Source organism: Sphaeramia orbicularis, chromosome 17, assembly GCF_902148855.1.
Source record: "Sphaeramia orbicularis chromosome 17, fSphaOr1.1, whole genome shotgun sequence".
NCBI classification, from domain to species: domain Eukaryota; kingdom Metazoa; phylum Chordata; class Actinopteri; order Kurtiformes; family Apogonidae; genus Sphaeramia; species Sphaeramia orbicularis.
The window spans coordinates 17,521,380-17,545,339 of record NC_043973.1 but is presented as its reverse complement, the minus strand read 5'-3'; the positions used below and the strand labels follow the sequence as shown (position 1 = coordinate 17,545,339).

General features: G+C 35.5%; 1 protein-coding gene across 1 annotated transcript in view; it reads right to left on the bottom strand.

Moving 5' to 3' along the window:
- LOC115436517 (probable cation-transporting ATPase 13A3) overlaps window positions 1–23,960 on the bottom strand; it is a 37,254-nt gene that overhangs the window by 4,422 nt on the left and 8,872 nt on the right. The window contains exons 9-29 of the mRNA XM_030159369.1: window positions 21,813–21,944; window positions 19,579–19,746; window positions 19,336–19,493; window positions 19,073–19,261; window positions 17,503–17,564; window positions 13,656–13,806; window positions 13,253–13,375; window positions 12,273–12,423; window positions 10,905–11,025; window positions 9,254–9,378; window positions 8,976–9,139; window positions 6,575–6,706; window positions 6,380–6,459; window positions 6,226–6,268; window positions 4,853–4,962; window positions 4,599–4,695; window positions 2,279–2,351; window positions 2,019–2,196; window positions 587–768; window positions 406–494; window positions 245–325 (exon numbers count right to left, since the gene is read on the bottom strand). Of these exons, the coding sequence (XP_030015229.1) occupies window positions 245–325; window positions 406–494; window positions 587–768; window positions 2,019–2,196; window positions 2,279–2,351; window positions 4,599–4,695; window positions 4,853–4,962; window positions 6,226–6,268; window positions 6,380–6,459; window positions 6,575–6,706; window positions 8,976–9,139; window positions 9,254–9,378; window positions 10,905–11,025; window positions 12,273–12,423; window positions 13,253–13,375; window positions 13,656–13,806; window positions 17,503–17,564; window positions 19,073–19,261; window positions 19,336–19,493; window positions 19,579–19,746; window positions 21,813–21,944 (2,609 nt within the window). The remainder of the gene's footprint in view (window positions 1–244; window positions 326–405; window positions 495–586; window positions 769–2,018; window positions 2,197–2,278; window positions 2,352–4,598; window positions 4,696–4,852; window positions 4,963–6,225; window positions 6,269–6,379; window positions 6,460–6,574; window positions 6,707–8,975; window positions 9,140–9,253; window positions 9,379–10,904; window positions 11,026–12,272; window positions 12,424–13,252; window positions 13,376–13,655; window positions 13,807–17,502; window positions 17,565–19,072; window positions 19,262–19,335; window positions 19,494–19,578; window positions 19,747–21,812; window positions 21,945–23,960) is intronic.

Sequence of the window (23,960 nt, the reverse complement as noted above, 5' to 3'; positions counted from 1 at the left end):
TAGATGTGCAACACTTTTTCCCCACTCACATTAGGAAACTGAAAGTCAGTTGATTCCACATCATAGATTAGGTTACAGCCATAAAAACATAAATAAATCAAACATGGATTTTTAACAGAGATTCAGTGATTTGATTCATTAGGCAGTGAAGAGTTAATGATGCAGCAGAAAAACACATCACCACAAAAAATGCTTTTAAACCAGAAAAACAAAGAGATTATGGTGTGATATGCTGAAGTCGTACCTCGAGTGTGAACGACACCACTGCATTGACTATGATAATAACCACCAGTGTGACACGCCAGTCGTGGGGAACACACACGATCTGATGGGAATCAGATGAGAAAGATGAACACTGAATGGAATACAGTATGTAGGTTTTTTTATTAAAAAGCACAGATTTACCTCCAGGAAGCTGTCGATGGCAGGAAGAGGAAACAACATGATGAGGAAGAGGAAGGTGTACAGACCAACACAGGCCAGCATGAACGGCCCTAGTGAAACAAAAATACTCATGTTCAAATAGGTGACTTCAGATTATAAGAAAATATGATTGTAGGATGCAAAAGTCTGAAGGTAATCTTACAGTTTTTGTAGCTCGGCTGTCGGAAAGGCTTTCCCTTGGAAAAGATGATGGCTACGGCCAAATACTGGAAAGAGGACACGTAGAAGAGCGTGGTGTTCTCATAGTTCCTGATGTTTTTATAGTCATGAGGATGGGTTACATTGAGGCTGTGAGGAAGACTGAAGCTGGTCACATTACAGGCACTAAAGAGAGAGGAATAAATACAGTTAACGGTTTAGTCCAGAGGTGTCAAACTCAGTTTAGTTCAGGGGCCACATATAAGTGGGACCAGTAAAACAATAACATAATAACAGATAAATAATAACTCAATAACTCAATAACTAAATGTGAATAACCTGAAATAATGAAGTTATTTCCAAGCATTTTTTAGCCTGTGTGGAAGTCTATGAAAGAGTTCCTTTCTACTTGTAACAGAGTCCCACATTGCTGCTGTAAAGTGTTACATAGTGTTGGAAAGCTCAGGATCTCAGCTTTCCATTGCCATTTGAATTTTGATGATAGTGTAAACCACAGGTGTCAAACATGCGGCCCGGGGGCCAAAACCGGCCCACCAAAGTTTCCAATCTGGCCCACGGGATGAATTTGCGAAGTGCAAGTTAGGGCATCAAACTCTAAAATAATATCATAGTAACCTATAAATAATGACAACACCAAATTTTTCTCTTTGATTTAGTGCAAAAACATTAAATTATGAAAATATTTACATTAAGAAACTATCCTTTAACAATAAAATGTGAATAACCTGAACAAATATGAACAACCTGAAATGTCTAAAGAAAATTAAATGCAATTTAAACAATATTCTGCCTGTTACTAAATGTTTTGTGCCTCTGTAGATCTGATCTGTAATACACATGTATAAATGATAAGTCGAGGCATAATAATGATAAAATTGTCCTTATATTTCTTAACAAATTTCATTTTTCAGGTTATTCACATCCTTTTTGTTTGGATACTTTGTAAATGTAAATAGTGGCATCACTGAATGTTATTTTTTTTGCACTAAAACAATTTGGAGTTGTCATTATTTATTGGCTATCATGCTATTATTTTATTGGTCTGGCCCACTTCAGATTAAATTGAGCTGAATGTGGCCCCTGGAAGAATATGAGTTTGACACCCCTGGTATAAACTGTTCAGGAGTTACAATAATTTGAATGCTGTAAAGTGCAAAATGCAGTGCCGGTAAGATTGCCGTCGTGAAAGGGTTAAGAGCCCAGAATTCTGCAGATACTTTAAATGAATGTGTGGTGATTTTAATACACCTCTGAAAAATGTGCTGCTTTGTGTAGAATCTCACAACACAAAAGGTGAAAAACTAAAAAAAAAAAAAAAATGACAAGACCACAGCCTTCCTGCTATTTACTCCTACTCCTACTCCTTCATTCATTTACTTTTCGGTGTTTGTGTCTGTTTTATTGACGGTACTCACTCCGACTGAGGTGTCCATTTCTCGTACCAACTCTGCTGTCGCACTAAAAGAAAAGCCAGGACCTGGAACACCAATGAGGTGAGGATCTGCGTCAGAACCGAAAAGAGCAGTGGCCCGGAAATGAGGCTGGACGGAGGGCGGCGCCACACCAGCTCCTTCCACGCCGGGTTCAGACTCACTGAAAACACACACAAAGTCCAGCCAGAAAAAACAAACACACTAACTAGAAGAATTTTGTCACTTTTCTTTTTTCTACTCACTTGTAAAAGCAATTATGAGAATGATGGCGATGTCAATGAAGAGAAACTGGAAGTCTCCCAAATTACTGGGAATCTACAAAGGAGATAAATATTCAAAATGTATCAAAACAGCTTTTGGTCGACTCGATCTACAATCTGGGTCACAGAGGAATTTTACTGATAGCTTTCACTCAGACTTTTCTCATGAACAAAACATCTCACATGTCACTTTGTGGTCACTGCTTTTGTTTGACAGCCAATAGATGGAGAATTCCCACATCTTTTTAAACCCTGCCCTGGTTCTACTTGCTCCTCACGTTCATCCTGCATCGACCCAAAGCTCTGCATGTGGGAACTACAGATGGTGACGGATGAAAGGAAAAACCTGATGGGAATCACTCCTCCAGGATGACAAGAATCTATCCCTAATGCACAACAGATCACTGTGAGGGATATGCTATGGGAACTATGGGATATTTTAGACAATGCTCTCCAACACTATCATCAAAACAAGGGGTTAGGATATTTGATATTATCGTTATCGTTTTTTTAGACCAAATAATTCCTAAACATCAGGACTAACAGATTATTCAAACATCATGTGAAAAGAAAATGCATCTGTTTGCTACTTCTATGTGAAAACATTTACTGTTGATTTCCACTAAAGTCGGAGCATTTTCTAAATAGTGATTTTTAATTCACATCTTTAATTATCTCAAGAAAAGAAAGACAAAAAAGATGTTTTCATGTTCAGTGTTTTTACTGATAAACTTACTGATAAAAATATGAGGAAGTTTAGATTTTCATGCTTGCGATAAACACAAACGTTGGGACAGAAGCGAAATCAAGCTGAAAATTTCATAGAAACTACAAGTAACACTGTTATATCCGATTCCATTGTCATCAGGTTTAACCCATAAAGACCCAGCGTTACTTTTATGTCAGCTCCCAAATGAATTGTTTTCTCTATTTAACCTTTTGTAAGGGATTAATCACTGTTTATTATTATAATATCCTCTGTATTTTGCATTTTTCACTGTAAATCATGTATTTTCTTGGATTTAATTTCCTACATTTAATTCAGATGTTCATGAAAACTCACAGTAAATTCAAAGGTTATTACATTAAAACTGAGAAAAGAGAAGAAAGAGTGACTTTTTCGGCAAATCTCTCATTAACTGAACATAAACCGAGCATCTCCATCCACTGTCATTGATCAAATTCCATGGATTTTACTGGTGAATCAATGTTGTAGAAGATGATGGTGTATCCACGTTCACTATCGAGACTCTGAACATCCAAATGGGTCATATCTGCTGACCTTGAAAAGATGACAAACTATATTTTACACCAATTATTTACATGTTTTTTTTTTAATAGGATTAGTGGATCAATAGGTATTGAACATTTTAGCTCAGGAGATGCTTTTGGTAGCCACTGGTGGTTTGGGTCTTTATGGGTTAAACGGTAGCAGGTGAAGGGATTATAACAGGGCATAAATGGACACTAAATAAAAGGTATAGTCTCCATAGCTAAAAGTTTTATAAGATAACACTGAGATTTTCATTTCTCCTGTAAATGCACAGGGTGGGTGAAAAGTAACTAGGCATTAGAAAATGCTTACAGAATTTTTAGTATCACTGAAGTTATGACGAAAACATTTTTTAAACAGACAACACTAATGGAGATTTCTTATTTTCTTATTGTCTTATTTCTTATTCACAGATTCAGGAGGTTCTCAGTGATATCCCAGATGACGTCCTTCAGAAGGTTGTTCATTCCATTTCTGGCTGTTTAAGGAAACCGGTTGACACCACCAGTGCTTATGTTAAAATATGAAGATTTACTTTCATAATCCCATGCAATAAAGAACATGTAACATTTGTTTAAATAAATTTGTAATAGAAATATGGATTGTATTACCAATTTTTACTGCCTAGATACTTTTCACCCACTTTGTATATTAGTTCTTAGTCTGCTCAATAACAAATAATCAGTAAAATCAGTAAAAACAAACAAACAACCAAAAAAAATTTATGAATCAAGCCCTAAACACAACAATAAATGACTGATAATCTTTTGGTTAAAGGTGTTCATCTCTGCAGTAAAATGAATGCCTAAAGAGCAGTGAAACAGTTCTGGAGACGTGATATGTCATGTAGAAAATGTTTTTTCCCTTAATCTGTCACTTGTATCTGTAACTGTCAGTGTCTCTAATCAATGACTTTGACTGTGTGAGCTTCAGGTAGGTAAAACTGAAAACAGCCCAATATGAGTTACATTCATGTACAGTTAAAATACCTTTACTATGAATGTTCCAAAAGACTTGTATATTTCTTACTGAGTACAGCAGACAGACACTGAGGTACTGGATGATGCTGTAAAGAGCCATGAACTTGAAAACACAGAATGATGTAATGAGAGCAGCTCGACCCTCCCTGTGAACGACAAAACACAACAAAAAAGAAAACACAGAATGTTTTTTATAATGTTTAACCTCAGACCTAAAAAAGAAATCTCAGTAAAAGTCATTACTGATTACACATGAATCTGCAGATAATTCAGCAACAAATACAGACCATGTAGAGTTTGTACCTGATGAGGTTGGGGACACAAGAGATGTTTGAGGTGGAGGAGGTGAAAGGTGAAGCTACAGAAGCCTCCAGTTCAGACAGAGAGATCCCACTATGAGCTCTCTTCAGGGCCTGAGGTAAAAAAAATAATAATAATAATAATAATAATAATAATAATAATAATAATAATAATAATAATAATAATACATTTTATTTGTATAGTGCTTTTCATGGAACTCAAAGACACTTTAAAATACAGCAGATAAAAAACAGAACTCAAACACATTAAAAACAGATAAAAGCAGGTGCAGAAAGCAGGTGTATAAATATAGAACAGTTAAACATTAAAAGCAATCTTAAATAAATGAGTTTTTAAAAGGGATTTGAAGGTGTTGGGGTCGGAGCAATGTTGGATAATAGGTGGGAGAGAGTTCCAGAGGGTTGGGGCAGCAATAGAGAAAGAAGAAAGAAAGAAAGAAAGAAGAAAGAAAGAAAGAAAGAAAGAAAGAAAGAAAGAAAGAAAGAAAGAAAGAAAGAAAGAAAGAAAGAAAGAAAGAAAGAAAGAAAGAAAATGGCTTAAGGATATCTTTCTCAAAGTTTGGACTGTTTTTATTGGGCGGATAAATGGCATAAAAATGCTAAGATATAGGTGTGAAACGGCAACAAAGAAAATATGACCCTGGCTTTTCTCCCTCCAAACTGACAACAGAAAGAATCAATATAGTAAATAAATATAAAATTAACTTTAAAACAGTATGTTCTACTTCTGTAAATATAATTTACAATGTAATATTCTATGGATGTTTGGATGAATCTGTACAAACACAGATACACCCTGCATTATATAAGTGGGCCTTTACTTTACAAATAATTAAACAGTATTGATATTTTCCTTAACTTATAATTGAATTCATTTTATGACTGTGTACATTTAGTTTATTTGCACGGACAAAGCATCCATGTACCTGAAATGAGCAAAAAACTGAAAAGTGTCTCGATAATAGAATCTATCTGTGCAAATAGATGTTCAATATCTGAACTAAAACAATTAAAAATGGTATTTTTTCAATAGGATAGTAAATTTACAAGCCAAATATACATACTTTTGTCAGATTAATCTAATAAATATCATTGAAATAAACTTCATGATAAAAAACATGCAAGTTAAAGAGAAATAATTTCCAAATGTGCATTGAAAAACTGAAGTTAAAAGAAAAACTTGTGTATCTTGGATAAGCTATACATCTATCAGTGTGTATTTCAACATTTCTTGGCAGCTCTACTACACTCAATAGTTTGACTGGCTGGTAATAATTCTGCAAAAGCATATAAAGATGATCTACAGATAAACACAGAGTCATGGTTTGTGCGTATTTGTTTATGTTTCATACTTACTCCGCAGTCATTTGCACCGTCACCACACATGCCAACGGTGTAACTGTGAAAAAAGCAAAGAGGCTGACAGTTGTAAATGAACATGTGATGATAATGTATAAACAAAAATAAACCAGAGCTCATCAAACAGACAACTAAAACAAAAGAGACTCACTTGATGCTCTGCAGAACCTCCACCAGCTGAGTCTTCTGGTCTGGAGCCATACGGGCGAACACTGTGGCTCCCAGAATAAGCTACAGCGCCCCCATGTGGACAACACACCAACAGGCAGTCAATGTCAGTAGGACTGAAACTCTGAAGTGTAGGAGTGTGAATGTGAACATGTGTGGAGTCCAGAACTGATCTCACCTTTGGAACCAGTTGAGGGAAGTGTTCCATGATCACAGCGAAGGCTCTGCCGCTCACAGCGAAGTGATAACTCTGACCATGAGGAGGATGGTGTGTCACGCCTCCATCTTCCTCCAGAGTAATTTCCACAGACTGGAACACAGAGGAGAGGTTAATACACTTTTTACTCCAGACTTAAGTTGTTACCTGATTTGCTGTAAAAGTATTAATACATTGTGAAACAAGGTTATAATAATTTTGGATTTTTCATTATAGTTTAGTTTTATTTAGTTTTGACTTTTTTTTTTCTCTAATTCAGTTAGTTTTAATTAGTTTTTAGAGCAGGTTTGCTAGTTTTTATTAGTTTTTCTTTTCTTCTAAATGCTTAGTTTTAGTTTAGTTTTAGTTTTTTTTATATCTTTTCTCTTCTTCCCCATCATATTCAAATAAATCCCAGACAGGACTCTGCTGCTTTCTCCCAACTTTAGTCTCCATGTTTCCAGGTAGAGTGGGGACCAGAAGACGACTGTAAACCACAAGTGACCACACATGACGGACCATTAAACATATTTGGTGCCACTAGCTAAAATTGCTTGAGAGAAATAAATCGATTTCATATCAATCCGACATTGACAAAAGATGAAAACGAAGGGAATTTTATCCATATTTTTTTTATCCGTTTTAGTTAGTTTTGTAAGAACACAATACAGTTTCAGTTAGTTATCGTTTTTTCTTTCAATTACAGTTTTTATTTATTTCAGTTAACGAATATGTTTTTACAATTTTAGTTTTCGTCATTTCATTAGTTTTTGTTAACGATAATAACCTTGTCGTGAAAATACTCCACTATAAATAAAGATTCTGCATTCAAAACAGAATAAAGTAGAGTCGTAGCTGAAAGTTTTGGGAACGACACAAATTAATTGTTCGCTTAAGTGTGATTTGTCATTTATTTTCTTTGAAGCCTATATAATGCTTCTAATTATTCTTCAGTATACCTCAGGAACATGTGGAAATTAACCCTGTGAAGCCTGAACCATTAAATCATTGACAGAAAATCCCAGTTCTTTGAAACTGGAGCCTTTATTGATCCTTCTGAACAACTCAAAAAATGTTTTTCAAATATCAATTTCCATGTATGAGTTTCAGTTTTGCATATTTGATACATCGGATCTCAACGCTCAAATATTATTATTTTTGAACAACAAAAACATAATATTACACAAACATGTTTAACAAATTATTAATTCTTTTTCAAAACTGGCAAAGTTCTGCCATCTGATAATTTTGCAGTGTCACTGGAAAGGCATCTAGTGAACAAATTCCTCCCCTCTGGAGGATTATCTGTCTATTGCATGTATCTAATTGTATACATCAGGTATTTCACGAAAAAAAATATCATACTGATCACGTAGAGGGCTTCAAAACTCTTGTATCAAATATGATATGTTCTGCATTATAGGGTTAAAAAAAGAACTTCAGCAGCAAGTTTTGCAAACAACAAAACTTGTCCTTCACAACTTTTGACTGTATGTATTGTGTTTACACTGCCAAAAAAATTATATTTATTTACTTAATTGTACTCATGTTGTAATGTTGGAAATTTTTATTATATATTAATATTAAGATTTCTGAACTGTTATGCAAACAAACTTGTCTTCAGGCTTCCTTTTAAGACTTTTTAAGACCTTTTTAAGACTACTTAGAACAGAATTTAACGCCAATTTCACAGCCATACTGGCAAAAATGTGCAACTCCTAGAATTTAGGGTAATGTATTTATTTACTCCAATGCCTTCATTCCCATCATTCAGAGTTGAATTGATATCATAGTACATAGTTACATTCCACAAAAACGCTACAATAAAAAAATTATGAAAAAAATTAGTCAAGTATTTTCAATGAACAAATTTGCATCTTAGATGCATCGTAAGATGAGATACTTTATTGTCATTAAACAGAATGTACAATGAAATTTAGGTGCATTATCAGGATATGGACTCATAAACAGTAATAGTAATAAATAGTAATAATAACTATAAAATATATAATAAAAACAAAATATGCATCACTCACATATCAACATCCATACATTCATTCCCTCACACATCCACCTCCTTCTTTATCACACAGCAATACGTCACACACACATCCCGTCAGTACAAGTGTATACAGTGCAGTGTAAAAAATAGTGCAATTAAAAAATGTCTATGCTTTAGTGGCTGAGTTCATTGTTCAGTGTAGTTATGGCTGTGGAGTAAAAACTGCACCAGAATCATGTGGTGTGTGTTTTTATGGATCTGTATCTCTTGCCAGATGAAGATGCCTTTCAGGGCAGGTGGTTGGGAGTTGGTGATGTTCTGTGCAGCAGTGTAACAGTTTAAATATATCCATATTCTGGGTTTTTAAATTTTCTCTCTTACCTGGTTGTTCTTTGCGGTCTGTGCTGGGTTTTCGGTGTAATGCCATGTGATCGTAGCCGGATGACAGTCTTTAGGTGACACAGCATCTGCAATAATGACCTTCTCATGTGGACGGATCATCCCACAGTCTCGAGCCACTGATATGGCCGTCAACATGTTGTCTCCTGAAGCACAGTCCAGGCCCAGGAATGAATGAATGATTTAATTTAAAGAAATATATCATTGGTTCCAGCACTGATAACATCCAGAAAGATAGAAATAAGTGAGTGTGGGGTTACCTGTAACCATTAAAGTGCGGATGTTGGCTTGGTGTAAATCTCGTAACACCCCGGCAGTCTCCTGTTTTATTTTATTCTGCATTATGATCAAACCAAGAAACTCCATGTTGTTCTCTATCAGGTCTCTAAAAGAAACATATCATCATCATCATCTCAACACTGTTTTCTCACCAACACTGCAGGAAACTAAAATGACAGATTTTGGAAGAAATTATTTATCTATAAATAAAAAATGCTTAAATTACGGCAGATATATTTACAAAAAATACACAAAAAGTACAGGGTGGGGAAGCAAAATTTACAATGAACATGTAGTTGTTTTTTCTCAGCAGGCACTACATCAATTGTTTTGAAACCAAACATATATTGATGTTATAATCATACCTAACACTATTATCCATACCTTTTCAGAAACTTTTGCCCATATGAGTAATCAGGAAAGCAAACGTCAAAGAGTGTGTGATTTGCTGAATGCACTCGTCACACCAAAGGAGATTTCAAAAATAGTTGGAGTGTCCATAAAGACTGTTTATAATGTAAAGAAGAGAATGACTATGAGCAAAACTATTACGAGAAAGTCTGGAAGATACTATTAAAGAAGAAGGTGAGAAGTTGTCACCTGAATATTTGAGGAACACTTGCGCAAGTTTCAGGAAGCATGTGAAGGCAGTTATTGAGAAAGAAGGAGGACACATAGAATAAAAACATTTTCTATTATGTAAATTTTCTTGTGGCAAATAAATTCTCATGACTTTCAATAAACTAATTGGTCATACACTGTCTTTCAATCCCTGCCTCAAAATACTGTAGATTTTGCTTCCCCACCCTGTAGATGTAGAAGATTTTTTTTTTAATCAGTTTTGCTGTTATATATCTTTAGTTGTTTTTACCTTGTCCTGTCATTTTTGCCTTACAGTATCTTTTCAATGTTGTTGTCTCTTTTCCATTAGTTTTATCTTATACAAAATGCACTGCTAATCACCTGTATTATTTGCATGGATGTAAAGTAATATTCATATACTGCTGTACCTTCTATGCAAATAAGCCTTGTGGTAAAAACTGTCAATCTCAGCATGGAAAATGGATACCCACAGTTTTACTTGCCCTATAAAAACTTGCTGAAAGTTGGTGTTACCTGTATGTAAACTCACCTTAAACTCACAGTCTGTTTCTGTATCTCTCAGTCTCTACAAACCTTTAAGTATGAGGCTTGAATGACATTGAATTCATTTGTAATTATACAAAACATTAAATTATCAGTCAGAAATTAGGGGGATCAGGCCAATATTTGTGTCATTTGACCCACTTTATTCTCTGCATATTTGGCCCGTAGTGTTTTTTACATTAGGTTTGTTTGCTTTTTATTATTTATAGCTATCCTACTTCACACTTACTTGTGTATAGCTATACTTTCATTTCAATAGTTAAACAATAAACTGTTTAGGCCTGTGATGGTTAACCTGACATATGTTTATGTTCTAGATACCAGGTATGTTTTCTGCTCCTAACCTCTGTTGAAGTGGATATTGCAGAAATGAGAAAACACCTACATGAGCAGAAATATTTTTTTACAGTGTGTCGGGGTGGGATGTGTCGCTGCCACTCAGTATGTGAACTGTGGACAGAGTTATCTGTGCAGAGGGAGTTGTACCTGCTGAGGGTCTGGACTTTGTGCCAGGAGAGTTTGGACTCCAGTTGTCGATGCGCCAGGGCGATAACCCTGAAGCCCTGCCTGGTGTAGACCTCCAGAGTCTCTGTGAAACTCTGTGGGACTGACGAGTGGAAAACCAGAACATGTCAGCTGTTTGTTCAATCACTGCAACTTCACTTTTAACTTTAAAACCTTCTAACGGTACATTATGTAAAACCAAACCCAAAAACTAGTGCATTTCCACTTTTTTACCTAGTAACACCCACATTTTGCAATTAAAAACAACCAAAAATACTAACCCCTATAGGCAATAGAATTCTCTGTATTCTGTTAGAAATTATTACATATCATTGTTGTTACTAGAAAACATGGGAGTTTCAGCCTTAGCAGCTCCAGTAGGTTTTTGAGGAGCACCATCACTTAAAATGAACATGTAAACGAGTTTTTTCAGTTTGGCTTTAAATAAAATAAAGATACAACAATTGTACAGATGAATAGATGTACACTGACTAGTAAATGATGCTTGGAATAATGACATTTTCATCATTAAAAGGTGCAATTTCTACATTTGTACATTCCCTGCACTTTATAATAAACTGGCAAAAATACCACACAATATTCCAAAACCATACGTGATGAAATGTGTTATATTTTGTTGAGCTATTACATACGGTTTTAAAAGAGGTAAAACAATAGTGGATTTTTAAATACTGATATATTGACAGTAAAAACTAGAATCTGATGAGCTCATGAATCAGCTAATATCTACAGAAGAGGATTAGGGCCACTGGGAAAAAATTTTTAAATTAACGTCCAATATACTTTTTATCATTATTATTCTGAGAAAAAAGTCAGAATTCTGAGTTTAAAGTCAGAATTCTGAGAAAAAAAAGTCAGAATTCTGAGAAAAAAACTGACTTTTTTCTCAGAATAATAATAATAATAAAAAATTTGACCTTAATTTTTTTTTTTCCAGTGGCCCTAATCCTCTTCGGTAAATATCATCCCCACATCTCCCCCTGAATATTTTGATGCTGAAAAAGTTTAATCATGTCTGAACTTTATTACCAACCTAATAATTACTGAGAATCCAAAGACATAAATACCTCAAGGAATTAATCAATAAATAACTAGATCAGGAACTGAACAAACAGACTGTCCAAAATGAAAGTGAATTTTTTCATTTTCTTAGCTAATATTTCCCCTCAAAGTTTGTAATTTCAGTCGAGGAACCTTGAATCAGACAGTGGATGTTATCAAAGCAAACTCCTTCTGATACCAACTGTTTGTTAAAAGTCCACCACATCTATCTCTAATTTTTACAGAATGTCTTATTACAAACCCTTCATATACAGACATTTATCTCACCTGTGTGCTCTTTGCAGAGACTGGCCACGACCTCAGGCGCCCCCTTCATGAAGGCGTTCATGTGTTTTTCCCCCAACCTGCGGACCACCACACTCATCCTCTGCAGACCCGAGGAGAACGGGAACTGACGGACAATACCGATCTCACACGACTGAACAGCAAAACACACATCATCGTACTCATGGTTAGTGACAAAAATATTTAAACACAAACCTTACAGATACTTTAGACCACAGGTGTCAAACATGTGGCCAAAGGATCCAATCCAGCCTGTGGGATGAATTTGTGAAATATAAAAATTACACTAAAGGTTTTAACAATTATTTTAGTTCAGGTTCCACATACAAACAAATATGATCTCAAGTGGCTCAGACCAGTAAAATAATAACATAATAATCTATAACAAATATTTCTTTGTTTTAGTTTTTAAAAAAAAGTCAAATGTTTATATGTTTTATGAATACTTTTTATTGAGTCGGTTTTAACTTTTTCTTTTATCTGCTGGTTTGGTTTACTCAACATAAAAACTAAAAACAGACTCCAGGGTATTGTAAAGGTGTGCAGCAGAATTGCAGAAGTGACCTTGAATGACCTGACACACCTGCATAAGGTCAGAACTCTGAATAAGGTCTGATCGGTCCTGAATGACCCCAGCCACCCTATATGGTCTGAGGTCAGGCTGCTTCAGTCTGGTCACACATACGCCTTACCATGTAGCAGGACCAACAGGCACAAGAACTCTTTTATTCCTGCTGCTATCAAGCTCCTGAATAGTGAATAGTGTGTGATTTGTCTTTTTGTATCTGTCATTTGTTTTTGATGTACAGGGTTATTCAAAAAAAAATGAACCAATTTCATGACAGAAACTGTATTAAACAAAGGACTAAATGTTTCCTTATTGTGAAAGCAGGAAGGTACTTGACAGTATGGTTTTATAGGACAGTGAAATGCGTTGATAAGGACATGGACAAACACTGTACCGGGTTCTCAGTCAGTGGATCGTTCTGGTTGGTTTCAGGGATGACCTGGTTCGGTGGTCGCACAACTGTGGGCATTATGGGATTGTGCAGAGCAGTCTCTTCCTCTGTGGGCTCCTCTAACACCTACAAATAATCAACTTACGGGTTAATATCTAAATAATAATTATAATCTCATTTACACACAGCAGTGACAGAAACAGAGCCTTTTCTGTTTAAAAAGGAAAAGGCACTGGTCCTTTCAGGAGTATCCATGGTGCAGACTTAAACCATGTTACCTAGGAGGAACTCTGTCTGCCAGACCAACAAGCGTGGCGTTGCATTATTCATGTACAGAGCGGTATCCACGCTACTGGAGGGGTCTGTGACTAAGCATGCGTGGTGTTAACATGGATTCGGTCCTTACCCAGCCTGTAGCGCTGAACATCTTCAGGTCTAAAGGGTCGCCAGAGAGTTCTCCTTCGATCTTGGTCAGTGAGTGGCAGGAGGCCATGCAGGCTACAAACGCAGAGTTCACCAGACTCTCATTACAGGCCTCGGACTCCGGAGGGGAAAAGCTGTAAAAGAGAGGAGGGTCTGATTCAACATGGAGCTGTTTGTAACTACAACTACCTACAAGTATGATGCTGTATATGCATTATATGACCAGAACAGTGCTCCTGTGTTAAATAATGATATCATGACATGATTTTTTCAGATATCTCCAACTCTGTGATTACTTTGTAAAGGAAATAAAATGTTCTATGACAGAGACTCCTTCTCACTTAATTCAAATACAGGGTGGGGAAGCAAAATTTACAGTGAACATTTAGTTGTTTTTTCTCAGCAGGCACTATGTCAATTGTTTTGAAACCGAACATATATTGATGTCATAATCATACCTAACACTATTATCCATACCTTTTCAGAAACTTCTGCCCATATGAGTAAACAGGAAAGCAAACGTCAAAAAGTGTGTGATTTGCTGAATGCACTCGTCACACCAAAGGAGATTTCAAAAATAGTTGGAGTGTCCATAAAGACTGTTTATAATGGAAAGAAGAGAATGACTATGAGCAAAACTATTACAAGAAAGTCTGGAAGATACTATTAAAGAAGAATGGGAGAAGTTGTCACCCGAATATTTGAGGAACACTTGCGCAAGTTTCAGGAAGCGTGTGAAGGCAGTTATTGAGAAAGAAGGAGGACACATAGAATAAAAACATTTTCTATTATGTATATTTTCTTGTGGCAAATAAATTCTCATGACTTTCAATAAACTAATTGGTCATACACTGTCTTTCAATCCCTGCCTCAAAATATTGTACATTTTGCTTTCCCACCCTGTACTGGTGGACGCCTATAAAGGTTCCAGTAACAAAAACATCACTGGTAAAATGTATACAGCTTTGAATTCAAAAGACAATGAGATATATTTTCATGCAAAAAATCAACGGGAGAGGGACCTGCAAGGGGAAATACCAAATGAGATATGGTCAGAGGGATGGAAATCTCAAAACTGTACTACAAACTCACTATCATGGAGGGATTTTTGTTGGAAATGTCTGGCCCATTTCTTTATTACACCTGCACAAAAATCACATTTTTCTGGAGTTCATTTTTCCTGCTGGAGGGAGTACGGTTCACTGGAGGCAGATCAAGCACATGTATTCTGCTCCTGTCCTGGTATTGTTGGCTTTTGGGGAGAGATGATTAAATTGATGTATTCAGTTTTGGGTGTTCATTTTGATATGTCATTGGCTACTTTGTTTTTTAGCATTCCCCCAGAGGAATTATGGGAAAGTGACATATATTTATTTAGAATACTGCTTGCCGCAGGCAAAAAAGCCATCACCAAATATTGGCTTAAAAAGAACCCTCCCTCAATTTCCTTGGTGATAAAAATTGTCAACCAAATCCATTAAATGGAAATGATGATATACAATCTCTACCTACAACAGCACAAGGGTGTAAAGCACTGGAAAAAATGGGACTTTTTCATTCAATCTGTGGACAGAAAACAGTATGCAAATGTCTGAATGTACCTGTGACCTGTGACTGTGTTTCTGTTTGTTTTGTATCTTATATTAAAACAATAAAAAATAAAGTAAAAAACATAAATAAAATAATGACGTCATGACAAAACATTAAATCATTGTCCTGATGGAAAAGAAGAGTAAAAATTCACCATCTTGTGGGAAACAGCAACATAATTTTTACAGAATAAAGACAGATTAAATGCTCAAAAGTAGCCACAAAGACTAAAGGGATGGGGAAGGGTGGCCTTGGTAGAGCAGGTCATCCAATAACTGAAGGGTTGGCGGTTCGAATCCCACTCTGTCCTAGTCATGTGTCCTCTAGCTACTCACACTGGTGTATGAATGCATATGAATGTTCGATGGTGGTCGGAGGGGCCGTAAGCACCAAGGTTATAATAGTTTTGGATTTTTCATTATAGTTTCGTTTTATTTAATTTTTACTTTTTTTCTCTAATTCAGTTAGTTTTAATTTGTTTTTAGAGCAGGTTTGCTAGTTTTTGTTAGTTTTTATTTTTTTCTAAATGCTTTGTTTTAGTTTAGTTTTAGTTTTTTCATATCTTTTATCTTTCTCACCTTCATATTCACATAAATCCTGTACAGAACCCTGCTGCTTTCTCCCAACTTTAGTTTCCATGTTGCCAGGTAGAGTGGGGACCAGAAGACGACTCTAAACGTCAAGTGATGAGAAGTGTCGGCACGAAGTGTCGTATGGTGCCGCTAGCTAAAATTGCTTGAGTGAAATAAATCAATTTCGTATCATTCCAACATTGAGAATAATCCATAATTTTTATATGTTTTAGTTAGTTTTGTAAACATACAATACAGTTTCAGTTAGTTATTGTTTTTTTCTTTTAATTATAGTTTTTATTTATTTCAGTTAACGAAAATGTTTTTTCAATTCTAGTTTTCGTCATTTCGTTAGTTTTCGTTAACAATAATAACCTTGGTAGGCACGAATTGACAGCCACGCTTCCATCAGCCTGCCCCAGGGCAGCTGTGGGTACATATGTAGTTTACCACCACCAGAATGTGAATGTGTGAGTGAATGAATAATGGATCCACTGTATGTGCTTTGAGTATGCCTTCATAGAAAAGCGCAATATAAATCTAATCCATCATTATTATGTGTTCATTTTCCCATAGTAAAATCTTTCAAAAAATACATATATTCAGTCAAAAGTCAGTTCTGACAAAATATATGGGGTCACTACATGGTTCATTGTTTAACACTTACTATTATTCAACAGACAAACTGAGTGACACCACTTTTTTAGTATAACTTGTTGAATTTATTGGAGTTTTTCTAGATCTGAGGGAATCTGGGGGTAGTTTTTGTAACCTCTCTTGTGAGGATGTTGTTAAATTCTGTTTGTTCCAACTTAAGTTAAAGTAAAATTATTCTTGTCATTTGCTGATCATTAACCCATAAAGACTCAAACATCCATCACTGACCAAAAGCATCTCCTGATCTAAACTGTTTAATACCTGCTGATCCACTAATTCTACCAATGCATGTAAATAATTGGTGTAAAATACAGTTTGTCATCTTTTCATGGTCATCAGATATGACCCATTTGGACACTCAGAGGCTCTGTAGTTACCGTGGAAACACCATCATCTTCTACAATATTGATTCGCCAGTAAAACTCATGGAGTTTGATGAACAACAGTGGAAGGAAATGGTTGGTTTAATTTCAGTTAATTATTGGTTTTACTGAAAAAGTCACTTTTCACCCAGTTTTCTCTGCTTTTGATATGATAACCCTCAACTTTAATCTGAGCTTTTATGAACATCTTCATGATCAGTACATTAAATGTAGGAAAATACCTGATTTATACTGATAAAATAGAAAATACAGGGGACAATATTATAAATAAATTGTGATAAATCACTTAAGAAAGGTTAGATATAGAGAAAATTTCATTTGAGAACTGACATTAAAGTAGTGCTGGGTCTTTATGGGTTAACCTTTGTGGATGCTTTTATTTATTCCAGTGCATCGTCATAAGGTAAAACACATGTTACTGATATAGAATAAAAATGTCAACATCTGTTGACTGATTAGTTATTGTGTTGATTTTATAATTGTATTATTTATTTTATAGCCTTAAATTAATACTTTAGTTATTCAGATTTGAGTTATATCTAGTCTTATCTCTTAGCTTTACTGACAGGTAATTAACAGTTATGTTTGTGAAAGGCAGCAAATTCCCATCTAATAAGAGGCCTCCTACCTGCCATGTTCAGCTCTCTGAAAACCCCACAAGTCCAACCCGTCCTCAGTCAGAGTCCCAGTCTGAAACACACGGGTCACAATGAACACATGAATGAACCAACTGATGTATTTGTACACAGAAACAGACTGTGGACCTTTTAATAATTACTGATATGATGTTAAACAAAAGTTTGATTCTCTTTTCTTAGTGTCTTTTCATTCCTTCACCTCCACTGCTCATGCGCTTTAGTTTCATACACACATCTGCCTATAAAAATACGAGTATATTCTAATACAAACTCTTTCATGGTTTAATTGATGAAAAAAATGAGGACAATGATCGTCGTCTTTGTGTGTGATTATTTCATGATTACTGGTGAAGATAAATGAGTAGAAATGTAGTAAAGTCTTTCATATGTAACCAGGTGACTTGTAATTCTGTTAATGTTAAACAAAATCAGTTAAAGTTAGAGTAAAGGTTATTTGTTTTTACACAACTGTGAGACCTTCATTTGAGTTCAATCCATTAACCATCTTTTATTACCCTGCCCCCTGTAGGGGAGGCAAGGGGTATTGTCTTTGGATCGGTTTGTTTGTTTGTTTGTTTAATACTCTAGCAGCAAAACAATTGGTTGAATTCATACCAAATTTGGTTAGATCGCCAGTGACCCAGAATAGATCTCATTACATTTTGGGAAAAGTAGGTCAAAGTTACAATTTTTTATGAATTTTTAAAATCTCTTTTTTTTTTACTTTTACTTTTAATGGGTGAGATTTCACGTCTATAAAAACATCCATTTCATTTCAACTTACTTCAGACTTGGCACATATATAGAGGCAACTGATATGCTAACATCAACACACACATAGACATGATGACATCACCTGGATCGATGCCAAAAATAAGCTACAATATGTGCAAGGGGCGGGGTTTGTTGTGCCTAGCATCACTTGTTTAAAATTTAACCCTTTCATGCACGAATTATGAGAACCTTAATCAAGATTTTTTTTTTCCTGAGTGTTTTTATTCCTCTTTAGGCATGAAAAAAAAATGCGATTGAAAATTTTCTTATGAAAAATAAATAAAACTAAAAAAAGGTTAAAAAAAATTAATTAAAAAAAAAATAGTAATCGTAATAAAAAAAAAATAAAAATCTTATGAACCTGTTTTTCATGAAGTTGCAAAAATGTCCACTCAGCTGGACACCATGCATTTAATTTCTGAAGCAAAGAAACATAAAACTATAACTATTACACTCAGGGGAGAGCTACACAATGTTACCAATTCATGTCAGAAAACATATGTAATGTGTTAAAACTTTAATAAAGATATGTGCAAAAAAACAAAACAACAAAATCCATGACTATACAAGAGAACAGCTGTAGAACAGTTGTCCTTGGTAGTGACCAGTATACATGAAAGGGTTAATTCATGATTAAATGAATCTGAAATGATTACTGTGTGTGAAATAAAAGTGGGTTTGGATGCGTAATAACTCAGCTCCATGACCTCTCTCTCTTTTAGGATGTTCGTAGATGTTATTTATAGGCATGTGAAGTGGATTTCCAGTGGACCACATGTAGACTACCTTGTCAAAGCAGACCAGGTTGAGCTGTCCACACATGTTGATCCTCTGGGGGCTGATGCAGAAGATGCCGACGCGCTTCAGACGTCGCTGTGCGTAGACGATACCGGCTGTCATGGCCGCAGGTAAAGCTGGGGGAACAGTGATGGTGATGATGTCCAGAGACTTTAAGGCGATGAGCTTAGCTGGAACCTGGAAGGAACCAACAATGAACTCATCAGCTGAACAACAACTACTGAATGAGCATCCATTTGGGATCTGGGTACCTTATTCATGATGCTGAGGACGATAGTGTAGATGAAGCCGATCCCCGCCACACCCACCAGACAAAGCAGGAACAGATAGGCATCGCGGTACAGTTTAAAGTCTGTGGGTTTAGGGTAGAGGATGGAGTGGACCAGCTGGCCTTTCTCTGTACTGAAACCTGCAGGAACATGGGTCACTGTGTTCTGTCAAAAAATAAAGGAGCCACCAGACCTGTCTAAGTATTCCTACATGTCATGTGCTACCTGTGCGGACCACAACGGCCTTCACCAATTCTCCAGCGTAGAACCGGGTTTGGATAACGTGGGTTCCACAGAACAGAGTGTGTCTCTTGTGTTCCTCCATGTTGTAGATCATCGACCCGTCATCGCCTGAACTCGGCAGACCCGTCTTTGTAACAGGAACACTCTCTCCTGACGATGAAGAAAGAAAAAACACATTTATACAGAACTAACTGAACTAACCCTTAGGCCAGGGGTGTCAAACTCATTTTAGTTCAGGGGCCACATTTGATCTGAAGTGGGCCAAACCAGTAAAATAATAACATAACATATAAATAATGTCAACTCCAAACTTTTCTCTATATTTTACAGTGAAAAACGTAAAATTAAACCATGAAAATGTTTACATCTACAAACTGTCCTTTCAAACAATGTGAATAACTTGAACAAACTGAAAAAATAAGTGTAATTTTTATTTCAATTTTCTGTCTCAGTTTATCATTTACACATGTTCATTATAGCATACAAATACAGTGGATCTACAAATACACAAAACATTTAGTATCGGGCAGAATATTGTTAAAATTGCACTTATGTTTCTTAAGACATTTCAGGTTGTTCATATTTGTTCAGATTATTCACATTTTTTATGAAATTATACTTTGTTTTAGTGTAAATACATGAAAATATTTACATTGACAAAGAGAAAAATTTGGAGTTGTGAGTATTTATAGAGTATTATGATAAAATGTTACTGGTCTGACCCACTGGAGATTGAATTGGTCTGCATGTAGAACCTAAACTAAAATGATTGTTAATTTCTTAATATCTATTTTTGCATTTCATAAATTCATCCCAAGGGCCAGACTGGACCCTTTGGCGGGCTGGATTTGGCCCCCGGGCCGTGTGTTTGACACCTGTGCCTTAGGCCCTCCTCTGTACATTCTTGTACATTTTTCTCTTTTTTTGTTTTTAATTTGTTGATCATTTTGGCTGTGTTGCAGCTGTTGGCATGAAATTTGGCAGAAATGTTTATTTTTAGTTCTATTTTTTAAATCCAGTGTCTTTTACTCTTAGATATGTTTTATTTTCCCATGATGCATTTTGCACCCTCTGGTCACCCTCATGGACACACATGAAAAAACTGTAAAAAAAAAATCATCATACACCAATATTTTTCCTTGTTTTTTTTTTTTTTTTTTAAGAAATCCCTTAAACAACTTCCCCCCTGCTCAAAACTAATAAACATTCAACAGTTTTCAGGATTTTAACCCTTTAAATGCCAGTTTAATCATTTGAATTGTGAGTGACTTATTACAAAACAAAAAACACAAAAAATGTAATATTTTTCATAAAATAAATAGTAGGTGGATGAAACATTGGTGGTTATTAGAGTCTTGCATATGTCAAAGATTAGCCACAAAATTGATTTAATTGCATGAGTATTTTTTTCTGTAGAGGTAAATACTCCCTCTGGTCACCCTCCAAAAATGTACAGACACAAAAAAACTACTTTAAAATCATCATACGTCAACATTTTTTCTTGCTTTTTTTTTTTTAAATCATCCTCATACCATCAAATCATCATACGTCAACATATTTTCTGTTGACGTATGATGATTTTATGTCGTTTCCATGTGTGTATATTTTTGTCCATGAAAGTCACCAGAGAATAGTAAATTTGAGGAGGCCATAAGGGTTAAAACATATATACAGGTCTGCAATATGGTCTGCACTCGAAGTAACACTGGGTCTTTATGGGTTAATGAAGTAGTATCAATGTGAATGCACTAGGTTATGGGACTAATGATGACTTCGATGTAATGAAATGTTCACAAAACAATTCTCTTTGTGTTTTTTCGAAGCATTCTTTAAACATGGAAAAGAACCTGTCATAGGAGGTTCTGGGTGGAACCTTTCATCCACTGTTCTTGGTAGAACCCTTAATGTTAGGTCGACCCAGGAACTAAAAAGTGTTCTATGAAGCTAAGCTAAAGAACCCTAAATGGTTCTAATTAACACCTTTATTTCTTTAAATGTAATTTATTAACAAAGATCTGACTGGTGTTACATTTATATTTATTTTGCATTTATATGATTCTAAAATACAGGAAACTATGAACAATGCAGGACTTTGCAGGTGGAGCAGCTGATGGACTGCAGACACACAATGCAAGTATTAAAGTATTAAAGCAATAAAGACAGATTACTGATGTGTTTTATATGACTTTTCTTGGAGAGACTGAGTGAAATCTAACCTGTCAACATGCTCTCATTTACGATGCAGGTGCCATGGATCAGCGCGGCGTCGCAGGGCATGATCATCCCATTGGCTGGAATGATGATGACATCACCAGGCACCAGCTCTGTCGACATGGCCTGTTCAATATCTGAGCAACAAGAGTTAAACACATTATTCTGATGTGTAATAATAGGTTTATGCTACTTATTCTGCACATCCAGTGGCAATTTAACATCAACATATTAACGTTTCCATTATTTGCATGAAAAAGGCTAATTCATACCAAAGCTCCCACATTTCATATTATTTGATTAAGTTCTCAAGGCCTTGAAAAATCCTACATATCTGCTCCAAATATCTTTTAATTGTGGACCGGTTTCATTCCTCAAAAATACATTTGATCATTCATAAGCAAGGTCTAAACTTCTGCTTATTTCTCATTGTTAAAGTTTGCACTGAATATCCAAGAAACCCTAAGGTTGATTTGCAGCCTGTTAATTAAAAGACAAATAACATGTAAGTTGAATGAAAAATGTTTCAACACTATTTTTCAATATCTTTCAAACAAATTTTGACACACATTTTGATATATTAATGTAGTTTAATCACATAGTCCTGCATTAAAAAATGGTTAACTGACAAAAGGGGGGAAAGGAGAGGACTCAACTGCATGGTGCTGAAGGTAAAAAAATGAATTTATTAACATAAATAACAACGGAAACATAGTAACGTGGAATAAACAAAAACCTGAGTCAAGAGTCCTGAGTGAGAAAATGTCCTGGTTATGGAACGGCTGGAGAAGATGCAATGGACCAGTGTCGCACGGCTGCAGCACCAAGCCTTAAATAGGCTAAATGATGATGTGCTGCAGCCGCACGGCGCTCAGCAGGTGGTTCTTGATCAAAGATAATGCGGAGAGGGAGGAGCCGGCGGTCAACATCGGCGCAGACCGTAACAGTTAACATTAGCTTTTCAACTCACAATACTACTGTGTCTTTGGCAAAGAAGGGTTAACTTTTATATGAGAAATTGTTAATAGTAATTGTAGATGCATAAATGAATGCATATGTAAAGTAATAATGACTGATTTCAGAAGGAAGCCTTCTCCTCTCCCCCCTGACCTTATCCATGGCCAGCCTGTGGAAGCTGAGGAAAATTACAAATACATGGGGACAATTCTTGACACCAAGCTAACATCTGATGCCCGCATTGATGCTGACCAGCGGATGCACTTTTATCAGGAGCTCCAAAGTTTTAATGTTGACTCTGTTTTTATGAAAATGTTTTATTCTTATTTTGTTGAGTCTGATTTAACGTTTTCCTTTATCTGCTGGTTTGGATCGCTGACTTTTAAAAATGCCATCAGGACGCAGATACAGTCTAAACAGGTGCAGGACAAACAGACTGAAGAACTCATTCATGTTTCCATTGGCCTTTTTAATAGTATTACATAACACTCTGTCCCTCAATGTTTTTTTGTTTTTTTTTTAAATTAGTGTGTGTGTGTGTGTGTGTGCGTGCGTGCGTGCGTGCGTGCGTGCGTGCGTGCGTGTGTGTGTGTGTGTGGATTGTTGTTTTTTATGTTTGACTTACTGCTGGCTGTAAAATGAATTGCCCTTTGGGGATAATAAAGTGCACCTTGACATTGATATTGTAGATCAGGGGTGTCAAACTCATTTTAGTTCAGGGGCCACATTCAGCTAAATTTGATCTGTAGTGGGCCGAACCAGTAAAATAATAACATAATAATATATAAATAATGTCAACTCCAAACTTTTCTCTATGTTTTAGAGCAAAAAAAGTTAATTTACAATATGAAAAGGTTTATATCTACAAACTATCCTTTCAAAAGATGTGAGAAACATGAACAAACTGAAAAAATAAGTGTAATTTTAACAATATTATGCCTCAGTTTATCATTTACACATGTACATTATAACTCACAGATCACAGTGGATCTACAAACACACAAAACATTTAATAACAGGCAGGATTTTGTTAAAATTGTACTTACTTCTCCTAAGACATTTCAGGTTGTTCATATTTATTCAGGTTATTCACATTTTTTGTGAAATTATACTTTGTTTTAGTGTAAATACATGAAAATATTTACATTTACAAAGAGAAAAATTTTGGAGTTGTCGTTATTTATATGTTATGATAG